Source organism: Sebastes fasciatus, chromosome 5 (assembly GCF_043250625.1).
Source record: "Sebastes fasciatus isolate fSebFas1 chromosome 5, fSebFas1.pri, whole genome shotgun sequence".
Lineage (NCBI taxonomy): Eukaryota > Metazoa > Chordata > Actinopteri > Perciformes > Sebastidae > Sebastes > Sebastes fasciatus.
Genome location: NC_133799.1, coordinates 15,557,769 through 15,572,767, shown reverse-complemented (window position 1 = coordinate 15,572,767; position 14,999 = coordinate 15,557,769). Strand labels below are relative to the sequence as shown.

Here is a 14,999-nt window from a genome sequence, read left to right as displayed (position 1 = left end):
TGTGATTCCTTCCTGAAAATGTGCTTTTTTTAACTGATTTATTTTCCATGACAATCCATTTGTTTTAGGTTTTCCATTCTAGTCTACAGCGGTGCTTTTATTTTATTGTGAAAATAGTTTAAATAGGGATAAAAATGAGATTTTGCCTTTCATCGGAGCAAGACTTGAATATGGCCAAAGAGGCATCCTCCCAAGTGGGAACAGTAAAGTGAAGTGAAGAGAGCAAATGGCAGCTGGACAACGGCTAGACATCCAGGAAAGGAGGTCTTGAACTGGCGAGACACAAAGACAGAAAAAGGAAACAATCAGAGACACAGAGACAGTGAATCCATTAGGAGATGAGCCAGTCAAACTCAGCACAGCCCGGCGAGAGAGCGCCAATCCGTCCGAGCCAGTTGCCGTAGTGAGGGAACAGTTAACAAGCCCCACAGGCAGGTTTTACAGCCCCCTGTTGTGTGTCTGAGACCCCCCAGGCTGAAGAGGGGCTGAGGCTGACTGATACTGACAGGGTTTATGTGGGCGGGGGCGGAGGGCAGCGGGGGGGATGGAGACGTGTAAAAAGGTGGTCATGAACCAACAACTGTCACTTATGAGAGCGCAGCACAAGCTCAGCAAAAGCATGCACACACACACACTCATCCATACATCCAAACATGCTCCCACATAATTAAATCTGATGTTTGTGTGGAGCAGAGGTGAAGGGTGGGGGGGGGGGAGGCTGTAGTCGGAGGCGGAGGGGAGGGGGGCTTATCCAAAAAGTGGACCAATAAAACACCTGAAAATCAAATCCCATTGCTCTTATCGCGGCGCCATTCAGAGACGTTATCTGTGCAGGTAATGTGGTTATAAATTCAATTTCAGCCCAGAGATTTCATTGTTTACTGATGCCTGCATGTTCCGGGCGGCAGAGCGCAGAAAGCCCGGGAACGTTCGATGCGTGTCGGGAAAAGTCATTTAGGCTTCCGCGAGGGGATGCAAAAAAGGCGAGAGAGAGCGAGAGAGAGGGGTGAAACCAGGAGAGCTGTCACTCTCCCAAGGACACCTGACTCCGCTTTCTATTTTCCACCCCATGTTTTATTTAGAGGCCATTTTGTCCTATTTGGTTCCTCATTACGGGGGCTCATAGCTCAACTGATGTCAGGGGACGGCACTTGCCGACAGACATCGGCGTCTGAGCTTGTCATGTCGCTGGTCATTTGGAGTGGAGCTGGGGGAAAGTGTTGGTCCAGTGTTTGGATAATAAGCTCCTGAAGGAAGTTCAGTCCACCGGGCTCCACACTGAGGAGGAAACTGTCAAAAATACTAATCTGTTTGTAATGTTCTGTATTAAAACGTGTAAAATTGTGATTGCCAGCCCCGTCATTTGTTTTCCCTTGACTGTGCAGATATGGGAAATTAGGTGCATCTTGCCTACTAGCTCTCTCCGTGTGTGATTGATGGCTTTCAGGAGTAAATCACCTCATCTACTAGGTAAAATCTTGATATAGTAGAGCTCCTCAGGCTCCCAGCTGGCTGCTTATGGCAGTAATCCATCAGTGGGGCCCAATGGGCCGAGTGGCCCTCCTGGGTAATGTTCCTATTGACAGCCTATGATGTCAACACACTGACAGCAGGGGGCCATAGCAGTCTGTCTGTGTGTTTATGTGTGTGTGTAACCTTATTTTACTCTCACTGCCATAGATAGGTCTACTGAACACACACACAAACACACACGGTGAAGGCAGTTCTCAACTACTAAAACCTAACTATGAGCTAAATGAGCCGAGGTGTTACGGTGGTCTAGTGGCAACATCCCCAGTTCGTTCGAGTCCAGCTTGAGGCCTTTGTTGAATACTTACTGCTATCTAATGGAGGCAAAATACCCTAAAATGTAATACAAAAAAAGTAACTTAAAGGTACAGTGTGTAGGATTTGGTGGCATCTAATAGTGTGGTTGCAGATTGCAACCAACTGAGTACCCCTCCGCTCACTCCTCCCTTTCCAAGACTGCAGTAACGTGAGTGCAAAACTGTGATGACACCGTTCACCTCGCTCAGAGGCCATCCTCACCATACTAACACTACTTTAGGAGCAACAGAAGTCAGACGGCAGCTGGCGGTACCATGGTTTTGCACTCTGCAGATCGCATTATTGCAGTTTCACAAGCGTGTCCTTCAGGTAACCTAAAAACGTGAAAGCCTCTCTCTAGAGCCAGTGTTTGGTTTGTCCGTTCTGGGCTACTGTAGAAATATGGCGGAGCAACATAGCGGACTTCGTGAAGAGGACCCGCTCCCTATGTAGATATGAAGGGCTCATTCTAAGCTAACGAAAACACAACGATTCTTAGTTTCAGCTGATTATACACTAATGAAAACATAGTCATTAATATTATGTTCCATTTTAACTTCTGTTCATTTTAATGCACAAATCTGATGTTTTTTATGATTTTTTTTTGTTCTCCATCAGTGTAAATGTCTGCAGGTATGCACAGTGAAGCATTTTTTTTAGGAATTAAAGTCAAAGTAAAGGCTATATGTAAAAAAGGGAAACATCTAATGAGTACTGAATAAAAGATTATTCACCACATAAACTGTTATATTCTCTGTATCACAGAACATCTTTTCATAGCCTCAAACACCAAGCCAGTAGGGCTGCGTATTGGCAAGAATCTGGTGATACGATACGTATCATGATTTTATGTAATCAGAACAGTGTGATCTACTACTTCAAGAGGACACATACACTGAGAGGGCACATCTCTTTGCAAATGAATAAAGTATTGACTGAGTTAATCTTTGCATATACACTATTGATTGAAAATGTTTTTGAGAATCAATACAGTATCACAAAACATTGTGATACTCAATATTATCAATATTTTCTTACATCCCTACAAGCCAACATGAAAAAGTCATGATACCGTTTTTCCTGACACCTCTTTTAATCGTCTCACTCTCCTTATTCTCCAGGCAAAGTGAAGGCTCTCTATGACGCTCAGGCCCCAATGTGTCCAGTCTGCCAGGCCATTCTGCGACCAGGGGAGCTGCAGGAACACATGGAGCAGGAGCTGACCAAGCTGGCCCAGATACAAATCAGGTATCAGGATCTGATTTCACTCCATTCACATCCTTATTTAACATCCTGCCACCAAGTGGTTTTATCCAGAAATCTCCTCACGCTACTGTCGAGAATCACGTCTTCACGTCCTCCCTCAAACGATTTTCTTTTTTCTTCCTCCATTTATCCATCTGTCATTTTCTTCCTGTTTTGCATCCCAGACTTATTTCTGTTCAGCTTTCAGGTGATAATAAACGTTGACAGATTTTGTAGCCAGAGGGACACCCCCGCCCCCCATCCCCCAATCCTCCCTCCCCTTCAGGTGGTATCTCCTGTCTTCTCTGTCACCTGCGTGCAGTGTTTACAAGCTCCCTCATTGTTCCCTACATATTTCATATTACAGCCTCCGGCCTCGAGGCGACCAATCACACAGCGGGTGGATAATGCCCTGCTAATGGTTGCTTTGAGCCCTACACACACACACACACACACACACACACACACACACACATACAGACACACACACACATTACCTGCTGCTTAGACCAGAAGAATGATTCCTCCAATAAAGACATTACACTCCAAATCTGCTTAACGACCGCTCCGTGGACAGTAATGGTTTCAAATTGAACTTGGCCCACGGGGACACTATGTGTGTGTGTGTGTGTGTGTGTGTGTGTGTGTGTGTGTGTGTGTGTGTGTGTGTGTGTATATGTATATGTGTGTGTGTGTGTGTGTGTGTGTGTGTGTGTGTGTGTGTGTGTGTACAGTATCTGTGTGATAGACATAAAGTGAGAAAGAGTAAAATGAGGTTACACACGAACTCAGACAAGATAAAAGCCGAGCGTATTTACGAGATGACATTTAAGAGACAATATTGTGTTTGTATATTTTGTATATTATATTATCTGTATTATTTGCCTCTCTTGTCTCTGCAGTGTCACTCCAGTGCAGCACAACCACCTCATCAGGACGCCGAAGGTAAACGGTTGATACCCTCGTTTAAAGTTTAAAGAGAACACAGCAGCTGTAAATGATCCTTCCTTTGACTCTCTCTTCTTTCTCCTTTTCTCTGTCCAGTCTCTGTCGCTCTCTCTTCATATCAAGCGTGAAGGAGGTTCTCCCACCTCGCCCCCTCGAACATCTGAGGACGCCCACTCCGACCGGTACCAGGTGAGGTTAAAAGAAGAACTAAACCAGTATCAGATTATCAGGAGGTTCACATTTACACAGTGACATGATTGTACACATTTTCACTGGAGCTCAAATTCTTTCTTTTTTTTGTGATAACATATTTTATTGGTTTGAAAGATATGCATTGGAAATTATTAACAAAGAAAATTACATAATTCAAAACAAAACTATAATTGAAAAAAAATTATAGTAAAATTATTACTAATAATGAAAATAAATGAATGAATTAATAAAAATAATAATAATAATAATGGCAACTCCCACCCCCAAATAGATATCCATGTAATACACTCTGGGATGTGTTATGATAAAGCAAAGTTACATTAATTCTTGGATTTTACTTAAGGCTCCAGTCCAGATAAGATAGTTTTCTCTTTAGCACCATGCATCCTAGCTACTGAAAGTTCCATACTTACATCAAGATAATAGATAACCAATAAGATTTTGTTTACGTTTTTGATGTTGTGATAGATTTAGTAAGGACAAATCATGAAGGAGCCATACAGTAGGGATACATGGCACTACATAATTGAAAACATTTGTCAAAAAGGAGCTCAGATTTAAGTAAAAATGTATAAATCCACCTTCTTCCTCTAAAGATGTACAGAAACCTATTTGTTAAACTGTAGGAATGGAATACAATAAACTGTAATATGTTATTTATGTTATTTGTCAGGTTCATACTGCTTGTAATTACTGAGTGAACGTCACGGTTACTGTGTGAAATCTTTAAAGACTTTTCCCTGAATTTTATATGCGTCACTTCCAAACATGTGTACTGATACTTCTGATTAGTGCACTATGAGAGCACTGGTTAACTAGTAGTATCATAAAAACTGTTTTTTTTCCTGTTGTGGTGCCGGTGACTCACCCGTTTTATGGTCTGGGGTTGATCAAATACGCCGCTAACACTCAACACGTCACTTAAAAGGGCTAATAGGTTCATCAGGAGTCAAGTCAATTTCATTTATATAGCTTAAAAACAAGTAATGTTTCGAAGTGCTTTTTAAACTCTCGATAAGGAAAAATTCCACAAAAGTGCGAATGTGTTACTTGATGACATCACCACATTACGGAAGAAAAAGCAGGACTTCAAGCAAGGCGTTTTTAGGCAGTTTAGGAGCAGTGTTTCTGTGGGGGAGAGTAACACCCTTTGGCATTGACTTTGGGCTTTGTAACTTTGCAGACCTTTTACATGCACAAAAAAACTACATAACACACTAAAGGAAAGGGAAAAAGCACAAAAGCATAATAGGTCCTCTTTAAGGCTCTCGAATAGGCCATCTTTGCTCTCTAATAAAGGTGACTATAGTAACAAGTGTTATCCATGACAAGCACAAGAAATGAAGACATCCAATGTGTTGATATTGTACTGGTATCGACTGTGCTGCTGTTCATTTATTCCAGTAGAAATGTGAATGAAAGATATTGTTTAAATCCTACTTAAAAATATGAAACCTTCTGATGTCGTCCTTTATGTGTGTTGCAGACGTTTCTCCGTGTGCGGGCCAACAGACACACAAGACTAAATGGTACGTCGATGCATGCAGAGTGGACTAAATGTTGTGCTTCATTGCTGTTCAGTACAGTAGACTGTATCAGGTCAGCTGGTTTAAATGGCATTGATTTTTTTTTTAAGTAAGGAGTCAGTTTTTTAAAAACATTCTAGTTTCTTTTGTTCACCCTGATGCGACCAGTTATGTGTTACGTCCCCTCACCCCTCACCAGTCGTTCAGATATCACCCTTTTTTCCCACACCATCTCACGCCGGCCTAGCGCCCACACGAGCAGAGGAGCTATTAACCTTTCAACTTTGACCTCTTGATATGTTAACAGTCGATGACCTCTGCTGGTGCAGGTGCTACGTCAAATCCGCCCCATTACGCCCCCACAGCGCAGGAGCCCACCTAGACTGCACACAAGCTGGTAAGATGCACCGAGAAGCACTTTTATTATCACCATAAGGTTATGACTTTCTAATAAAGGGCTTATAGGCTATAACAAATGGTTTTATCAATGGTTAATAAATTATTTACTAATTGCCACTGTCTAATGAAAACCATGTATCTCTAAAATGACACTTGCTTTTACCAACTTGCAGTTATAAAAGTTAGTCTGCAACTAAGGATTACTTTCATTGTCAAGTAATCTGTTGATTATTTTCTCGATTAATCGATCAGTTGTTTGGTCTATAAAATGTCAGAATAGGTGAAAAATGTTGATCAGTGTTTCCCAAAGCCCAAGATGACGTTCTCAAATGTCTTGTTTTGTCCACAACTCAAAGATATTCAGTTTACTGTCATAGAGGAGTAAAGAAACCAGAAAATATTCACATTTAAGAAGCTGGAATCTCAGAATTTATCACTCAAACCGATAAATCGATTATCAAAATAGTTGGCGATTAATTTAATAGTTGACAACTAATCGATTAACCGTTGCAGCTCTAAAATTTAATATGTCATTAATGAAACGTTGTTACCATCACATGATGATATAAAGAACAATTTAAAGGGGGATGAACACCAGGTAATGGGATTTTTCACAACCTGGCAACCCAAAACCTATTCTTATTAATGGCTTAAAACTAATCTACCAGTAATAAAGCCATTACTTACAGCTTATAAACGCTTTATCAAGGATGCCTTATTAGAAAGTGGTACCAAAAAAGATTAATAAAAGTATAAATAAACAGTAATAAAACAACTATTTCATTTTATTTCCTTTCCAACATGGTCTGCAACAGTTAAACTATTTTAAAAGTGATATAATAGAGTCTCTGCACTGATAAAGACGTGTAGACGTACAGAAGCTGCGGCTGACACTGCAGACATCTTACTGCTGTTATTATTAACGCTGAGATTCTCCAGCTCTTAGCTGACTCTTCAAACTGCCAGAGCTGTCGAGGTCTGTTAGCCTTTATTGGGCCTTATAACAGGACAGCATAATGAGCTTCTAAATACATGTCAGGGAGGAAAACGAAGAAGAGAGGAGGAGGAGGTGGAAGAGGGGGCTCCTCTGTTGATTAATCAACCTCTCTCTCTCTCTCTCTCTCCTCTCTCTGTTTGATGAGCTCTTCCTCATCTATGACCGTCTCTTTAACCCTCATTATGTCCGCTGGGATGGCGTCGCTCGGGTCACGGCCACCAGCTCTCTGTGTGTCCCCCCCACTGTCATCCAGTGGGAATTAGAGGGCCCTAAAACTTAATGTCCCCTTATGCAATCTGCAGTCAGTCAGGTCACAGTGGGAGAGGAGGTGCAGTTGGTGTTCTGCCGTGTTAACTTTTATATCAGAGAGGAGAGAGAGGGGGATGACAGGACGGGGATGGGAGGAACGTTTTGGATCCACTGATGAAAAAATCTGCAGTTGTCGCTTATATAAAGTCCACATCTGAGTTTTCTGGCTCTTTTTGTGTAATTGCACCGCAGGTTCTGTGTGTGAATGTAGTCGACTTGTTCTGTGATTCTGTTACAGGCTGATCCACGTATAAACTGTACAGTTTTTAAAGGGGATACATCACGAAAAACTCACTTTTTCAGTGCTTGTTCACATACATTTGAGTATCTGGAGTGCCTACCAACCCACAAACTGTGGAATAAGACGACCCAGTCAGTTGTTTGTAGGCTGTCTAGATTAGAAAATATGTGACTCAACACACCATTGAGATTTGGCTCCCCTTCCTATGTCACAGGCAGGCTCATTAGAATATTTCGCCCACGGCTTGAGAACTACCTTTGCAAAGATGCGCCATTTTTCTCGCAAGCCAATCAGAGCGGACTGGGCTTTTTCAGGAGGGGGTCTTAAAGAGACAGGCACTAAAACGGAGCGTTTCAGACAAAGGGGTGTATACGGGTATACTCAGACGGACAGTATGAGAAAAAATAAAGTGTTTTTTGAACACCAAAACATGCAAATATGTTCTAGTAAAAACCCCAAATACAAGTATGAACCTGAAAATGAGCATGATATATCCCCTTTAAAAAAAGCTCAAACAATTTTTGAATGTTGTTGCTGTCGGACGAGCTCAAGTATCATCACCCATCATGTTCCAAGTGTGTTCATTTAAAATGGATGTTATTATTTAACACTACTTATCATAGAAAAGTGGATATTGTTGCAATATTTTTTATATATGAGACATAATGATCCTGAAACCTGTCAGTGTTTAGGTCTCTTATTTTAATTTTTTCAATAGGCTTGGTGCCACTCTCGCACCAAGTGCATGCTCATGAGAATCTCTTGTGGGTCTATAAATTATAGAGTAGGAATATAGAGAGTATGGTCTAGACCAGCTCTATATGAAAAGCGTCTCGAGACAACTTCTGTTATGGTTTGATGCTATATAAAAATAAATTTAATTGAACAGGTCGGGGTTGAAATTGTTTTCTTTCCACAGTTTCAACAAGGCATTCATTACGTTTAGCTATGTATTATGTTTATTTCCATCTTAAACTCAACTATATTGTTTTTTAACAAATTAAAATGTTACCCCTGATTGGGAATCACTGGTGTACATTGTCAAAATGTGAAAATTAATAAAAACTTAAATGGCAGAAGTAAAGATATGAGCTCAGAAGATCACACGGTGGTATAAATTAACATGAAGATTATGTTTTTCTGGCATTTTTGTGTTCATCACATAAACACGTAAAAAAAAAAAAAGGAAAGAAATCTTGCAACTAATAAAAAAAATAGCTAAAAATTTAAATAATTCATTTGTGTGGTGAGCGGGGCTGAACCTTATGTTTCAAGGCCCTCTTCAGGGTTAATATGTTTTCTTTTAATTTCTTGACTTAGAAAAAAAAAATGCAATATAGTGTAACTTTAAACTGCAACAGTGCTCCAGTTAAGTGGTGCAACTTGTTTTATAGTGTACCCAGATTTAAACCTTAATATCTTAATGGCACTTCTAATGTGTATCATCAGTGTAAGCCTTAATAAAAACCCTGAGACAGAGACAGGACTTTCATGGCAGTGTGATTGGCCAATGGGGAAAATGCACCGAGCTGCTCCCAACTATCAGTCAGGAGCCGGCCCCCACACCCTGCACAACACGTGATCTGAATCATTTGCTAATTACCTCAAGAGTCAGTCAAAATGAATGTGGAAAAAAAATATGTTTACGAAGACACAATCCCCAGAAAATGGGTGACTGCTACATGTGAAAGTTGTGTTTTTGATGAAAACTATTAACTACATCGCAAAGGAAGACTGAAATAAAATATATAAATTTAGGATGAGCCAAAAGAAAAAATACAATACCCTTCCTCCTATATACTCTTCTCTGAGTGACCTCCATCACAAACTGAGGAAGGAATACACATTTCTACATGGGAAATATTTGGATTTTACTGTAAGACACAAAATGTCATGGGATCAGGCCCCTTAGTCAATCTGCAGTCAGGAATAAAGGAGGTTTGTGTGCAATCTGAGAGTTCAAAATCATAAAGGGACCATCTAAAGTCACTGTGACCTGCTTTTAAAGTATCTCATCTCATCTTTGTCTTTCATCTCATTGTCTGTTCCCAGTCAGGATCGGAAAGCTGAAGAGGAGGAAACATGAAGATGGACAGGTGAGTGTGTTTTATATTTTTTTTCCAAAGAAGACAGATGAAAATCTTTGTTTCCTTGACATTTTTATTGTAATCGTAGACAAGTCCCACCACTGTTGACTGCTTTTGTTCGCGTAGCATCAGGGTCACTGTCAGCTCGCTGCAGTGTATCCATGTGAAAACACCGCCGGCGTTGGTTCATAGCTATGACAACACAGAAGCAGATACGTAGCTGGAGGCTACGGGAGGCATATGGACATATTCACCAAGACAGTGATATAACTTTATGTTTCTCTGTGTGTGTGTGTGTGTGTGTGTGTGTGTGTGTATTTTAGGAGGGTTCAGCAGACTTGGCGCCGTTGCAGGACGAGTGGAACGAGAGGAGAAGGATGCAGATGTCGTCTATAGTGGGAGGGTTTAAAGGTAAGAATAAAGGCGTGCGTGTCATAAGTGTGTGTGCGTGCCATCGACGTACTCATGTGTGTGATCTTGCTCAGTGGAGGGTGAATGATGTGACTGAGTGACAGCTGAAAAACCACTGAACTTTTCAGTCCAGATTACAGCGGAGCAGGATGCCTTGAAGGTTAGATTGAAAGTAACAGTTTCTTTTACCCGAGAAAGAAGCTCTGACCTGCAGACTTGTTACACGCTGACTGACGGCAACAAGCATAACATTCACCTTATTGTGACCTCAGAAATAAGAAAGGCCCGCTCTCTCTCTCTCTCTCTCTCTCTCTCTCTCTCTCTCTCTCTCTCTCTCTCTCTCTCTCTCTCTCTCTTTCTTGCTACTTTTTACAAGCAACTCCATACCACAGCTGTTTCAACCATCACAATGTGTTTTGATTGTTCTTGTGAATCTGTCTCCTCAGGTGCAGTGCTGGTGAGCACAACTTCTAAAGAGTGTCGAGACAGTGACGCAGACCTGGACGTAGATGGAGACGACACTCTGGAGTACGGCAGAGCGCAGTATCCTGTAACACAGCAGCAGCAGCAACACTGAACTTTACTGTGTATTTGAGTTCATAGTGGAGTGAGAAGAATAGGAAAGAAACTCTAACTTTCCACATTTTGGAATCAATCATGTCGGGCAAAGAATTACCAGAGGCCCAAAGATACGATATTATCACAACACTTAAGTCATGATACGATCTTATTGTGATTTTAAACATTTTGCGATATGCTGAGTATTACGATAAGATACTTTGCGATATATTGTGATTTATTACCTTTTTTCAACTGCAAATTATGAAGTTTGTCAACATCTGTTTTCACTCTGGTCATCTCAGAGTTTTCATTCACATATCTCAAGGTCAGAGGTCAAGGGACCCCTTTGAAAATGACCATGACAGTTTTTCCTCACCAAAATTTAGCGCAACTTTGGAGCGTTATTTGTCCAATCATTCTGCCCGACAAGCTAACATGATATTGGTGGGTACCAATAAATTCTATAGGTTTTCTAGTTTCATATGATACCAGTATCTTCACTCTAGCTTTAAGACTGAGCCCGCTACAACCTCTGAAAGACAGAATAGCGGTCGGGCCCATAAATTAATAGTTTATATGATAAAAGATCGATATTTGACGTCCGTGTATTGATACAATATTGACACGCAAAATATTGTGAAACTATGCTGTATCTATTTTTTCCCCACCCCTACAATCATAGGGGTGGGGAACATTGCTGTCTTGAAAAGTTGGCTTTAACTTAGAAGAGAAGATGTGACTAATTAAGATTGTGGATTCAAAATTGAATGTATTTTTATTTTCTTACAAACTCCTTAACTATTAGACAAACTATCACCATTTTTCAACATTTATAAATAAAGATAAGTGTCCTACTTATTGTTATCCTTGTGTTGTTCGATGTTTCCTGACCTTTGTTCTCAGATACACAGAGACAGATGTGATCCCCTGCTCAGGAGAAAGCTCCAAGGAGATAACAGTGAAGTATGTATCCCACCTGATCATTCACAGTGGATGTTCAATTAGATATGGAAATTATCATTTAATCTATTCCTTATCATTCATCACAGGTGATTTTTCTTTCAATCTTTTATGTTTTTTGGCTTTTAAAATGACTGTTTTGTTATATTTTTTCAGCAGTACGTTGCCTGACTCCAGAGTAAGCCTAGAGTTTTCCAAATGGTCAAACAATGGTGAGTTAAATAAACTCTGAATGAATGAAATGATTGAATAAGGAAAAAAAATTAATATGAATTGTGTAAGAAGGTAGATGCTTCTCTTATTCATCTGTTTTTATTTGTCTGTTCACTCAGGGAGCCCATCTACCAGCAGTGGAGAGAAAGTGGACAGCAGCATCGCTGGTCTCCCCAAAACCTGCAAAAACTCTGAGATAGAGACGTGAGTTTATCACTCAGAGTTTACAATTCACAGCAAACATGGTTAAGTCATGTTTCTCTGTGATATCCTCACTGCTAATAATCTCAAAGACATTCTCAATGTAAGGGTAGAACACACTTCAGGTTGTGATGTACAGTTTTATTGAAAGTGTTACAACAGTCACACGACCACTTTCTCTGAGCGTTTTATATTGACGTGGATGATTTTACATTGTAGTTACTTTAGCGCCATACAGACGCTAAAGGGGTGCCTTGTGTCCTGGGAATGAGAACAGACTGGGATATTATAAATAATACATAAACAGAATTTTCTTCTTCCAATTAATAAAGTTCTTGCACACAATACCGTTCTTTGAGTAAATTATTCCTCTTTGTCGTCAGTCAGTTTGGATGTCTGCTTTATCTGTCAGCACATACTGCTCAAGTCTTTTTGTGTGATAATTCTCATATAAAGTTTTTATTTTTGTGTAAACTCACACGGTTTGGGCTCCAGAACTGAAATCAAGTTAAAAATCAATAAAAAAAAACACGGGTCATGCAAAGAGAGTGAGAGTAAGGTAGGTCATATGTAGTGAATCCCAGGTGTTAAAAGCAGGTGTGAATCAGACAGTCGGAGCTGAGGAAGTGATTCCATCCCTCACTGTAAAGTGTATTTTGGCGGCCGGGCTCTCTGTGTCGTATCAGTTCAGACTACCTGCCCCTGCTCCCGCCAGCCTGATACACAATACTATAGCAATGTGATGATGTCATCAATCAAGGTCATAGCAGACGCGTACACACATTTCATCACACTTAATGCATCGTAGCCTGTCGGCCTCACCGTACAGTATGTTTGCATGTTTCCTGTAATTGTATCTATGTGTATGTCTATCTCTGTGAGGACCCTGACACCTCAACCCCCCCACCCTCACCTCACACAGACACACACACACTCACACACTCGGCCTATGATAAATGAGACAGCGAATGCAGGCAATGTGATTGCTGCTAAATTTCATGCTCAGTGTCCATGTTGGCCAGCGAATAATTTAATCTGTCTTCGATTTATAAATGACTCTCCAGTGTCTGCCTAACTCACGCACCCTCCCATCTCCCCTCCTGTTACCGTCCATGTGTGTGTGTGTGTGTGTGTGTGTGTGTGTGTGCAGGCTCTCGGAGGATTCCACGCTGACAACTCTGGATGCACTTAAAGCTCGGATACGGGATTTGGAGAAACAGTTGTCTAAAGGAGACAGATTTAAATGCCTCATCTGCATGGTGAGTATGAGGCCGAATTAAATCAACAGAGCGGACACACAGAATAGAGATAACAGCGCAGTGATGCAGAAACTGGTGATGTTCCTGCAGGGACCTGTGTTTTTAGGCAATAAGTCAATAATATCAGTTATGTTTTTTCAATGGAATATACTGTAAATGTGATGCTGATGATGATATTTTGATTTGTATGTGTTTTTGCTTTTTTGAAAATACGGGAAACACTTTAATTAATATAATTAATAATCTCAAGTGACTCTGTTTGTTGACATGAAATTATAATGAATGAATTGTCAATTCTGTATTATGTATTATCATAGATTGATGTACTGTAGTAGGGCTGGGCGATATGGAGAAAATTAAATATCACAATATTTTTTGAACAAATACATCAATATCAATATTGCAACGATATTGTAGGTTGACCATTGGTGCTTTTACAAAATACTTACACAATGAGATTTTTGATAAATAATCACCAGTAATGTGGATATAATGACTAATTATAAATATAATAGAACAGCTAGAACAGTCTGTTAAGTTCAGAAAACTACATCACTTTACTGTAATGCAGCCTTAAAACCACGAAAAGACACTTATGCGATATTACGATATTCAAAATCGAAGACGATATCTAGTCTCATAGCATATCGAGATAATATCACCCAAGCCCTGTACTGTATAAAAGCTCTGACACAGATATGATTTTTTTCAAAACTAGTTTCCTCAAGTGCTGTAATTATTAGTCAATGAATCCAACAGTTGATCTACAGCTAATTAATAGACAATATTTTAACAATCAGTTAATCATTTATTGAGCAAAAATGCCACGTTTGCTCACTCCAGATTCTGACATGTGAGGATTTGCTGCTTTCCTCTGATTTATGTTATTAATATTAATATATAATTTTACACTGTTGATTGATCCCAAAAGTAGTAGAAGTATGTGAAGATATATCGATGACCTTTGAGAACTTGTGATGAATGATTTTCACAACTTTATTTGCATTTTATAGAGCAGTTGATTAATAGAAATAAGGATTGATCTCTAATGCAAATAATGATTAGTTACAGCTCTATTTTATACAACAAAATCTATGTTGTAGTTCAAATACAAGCACATGTACAGCTCGATAACTTCACAAAAACATCATGCAGTCAAAGCACAGTTTAATTATTTTTTGAGAAGACAACACTGCTGTGTGCAAGTCGACCTTCAATCAGATAGTTATACTCATGAATAAAGTAATGTTGCTAACCCCGTACTTTGACGGTTTTAAAGTGACGGACTTACCTTGCTCATTTTGATTTGAACTTGTGGAGATAATTGCTAACACAATATGTTTTTTTTATCATGTATTAAAACTGAAAGAGTATAGTGTAATAAATCACTAAACACCCCAGATGGGCCTTTCCTGTTGTTAAAAAGGCTTCAATAAAAATTGATAGGACATCTTTTAATGCTCTTATTATAGTTTGACATGGACATCTAGTGGCAGCTTTATGTACTACATGCAATGAATCCGATCTAGTGCTGGCTTCCTCAATGTACCAAAAATGACATACAAACAGTATGATGAAGCAGCCTTCTGTTATTATAACAAA

The 14,999-nt window shown here is 39.9% G+C and overlaps 1 protein-coding gene across 2 annotated transcripts in view; it reads left to right on the top strand.

The window, feature by feature from the left end:
- rnf220b (ring finger protein 220b) overlaps nucleotides 1-14,999 on the top strand; it is a 36,057-nt gene that overhangs the window by 19,902 nt on the left and 1,156 nt on the right. The window contains exons 3-14 of one of the 2 annotated variants that reach the window (XM_074635278.1): nucleotides 2,949-3,075; nucleotides 3,975-4,017; nucleotides 4,117-4,209; nucleotides 5,720-5,762; nucleotides 6,067-6,156; nucleotides 9,758-9,801; nucleotides 10,116-10,203; nucleotides 10,650-10,746; nucleotides 11,668-11,727; nucleotides 11,881-11,936; nucleotides 12,057-12,141; nucleotides 13,289-13,397. In XM_074635278.1, the coding sequence (XP_074491379.1) occupies nucleotides 2,949-3,075; nucleotides 3,975-4,017; nucleotides 4,117-4,209; nucleotides 5,720-5,762; nucleotides 6,067-6,156; nucleotides 9,758-9,801; nucleotides 10,116-10,203; nucleotides 10,650-10,746; nucleotides 11,668-11,727; nucleotides 11,881-11,936; nucleotides 12,057-12,141; nucleotides 13,289-13,397 (935 nt within the window). The remainder of the gene's footprint in view (nucleotides 1-2,948; nucleotides 3,076-3,974; nucleotides 4,018-4,116; nucleotides 4,210-5,719; nucleotides 5,763-6,066; nucleotides 6,157-9,757; nucleotides 9,802-10,115; nucleotides 10,204-10,649; nucleotides 10,747-11,667; nucleotides 11,728-11,880; nucleotides 11,937-12,056; nucleotides 12,142-13,288; nucleotides 13,398-14,999) is intronic. The other variant, XM_074635279.1, reaches the window with a different exon arrangement.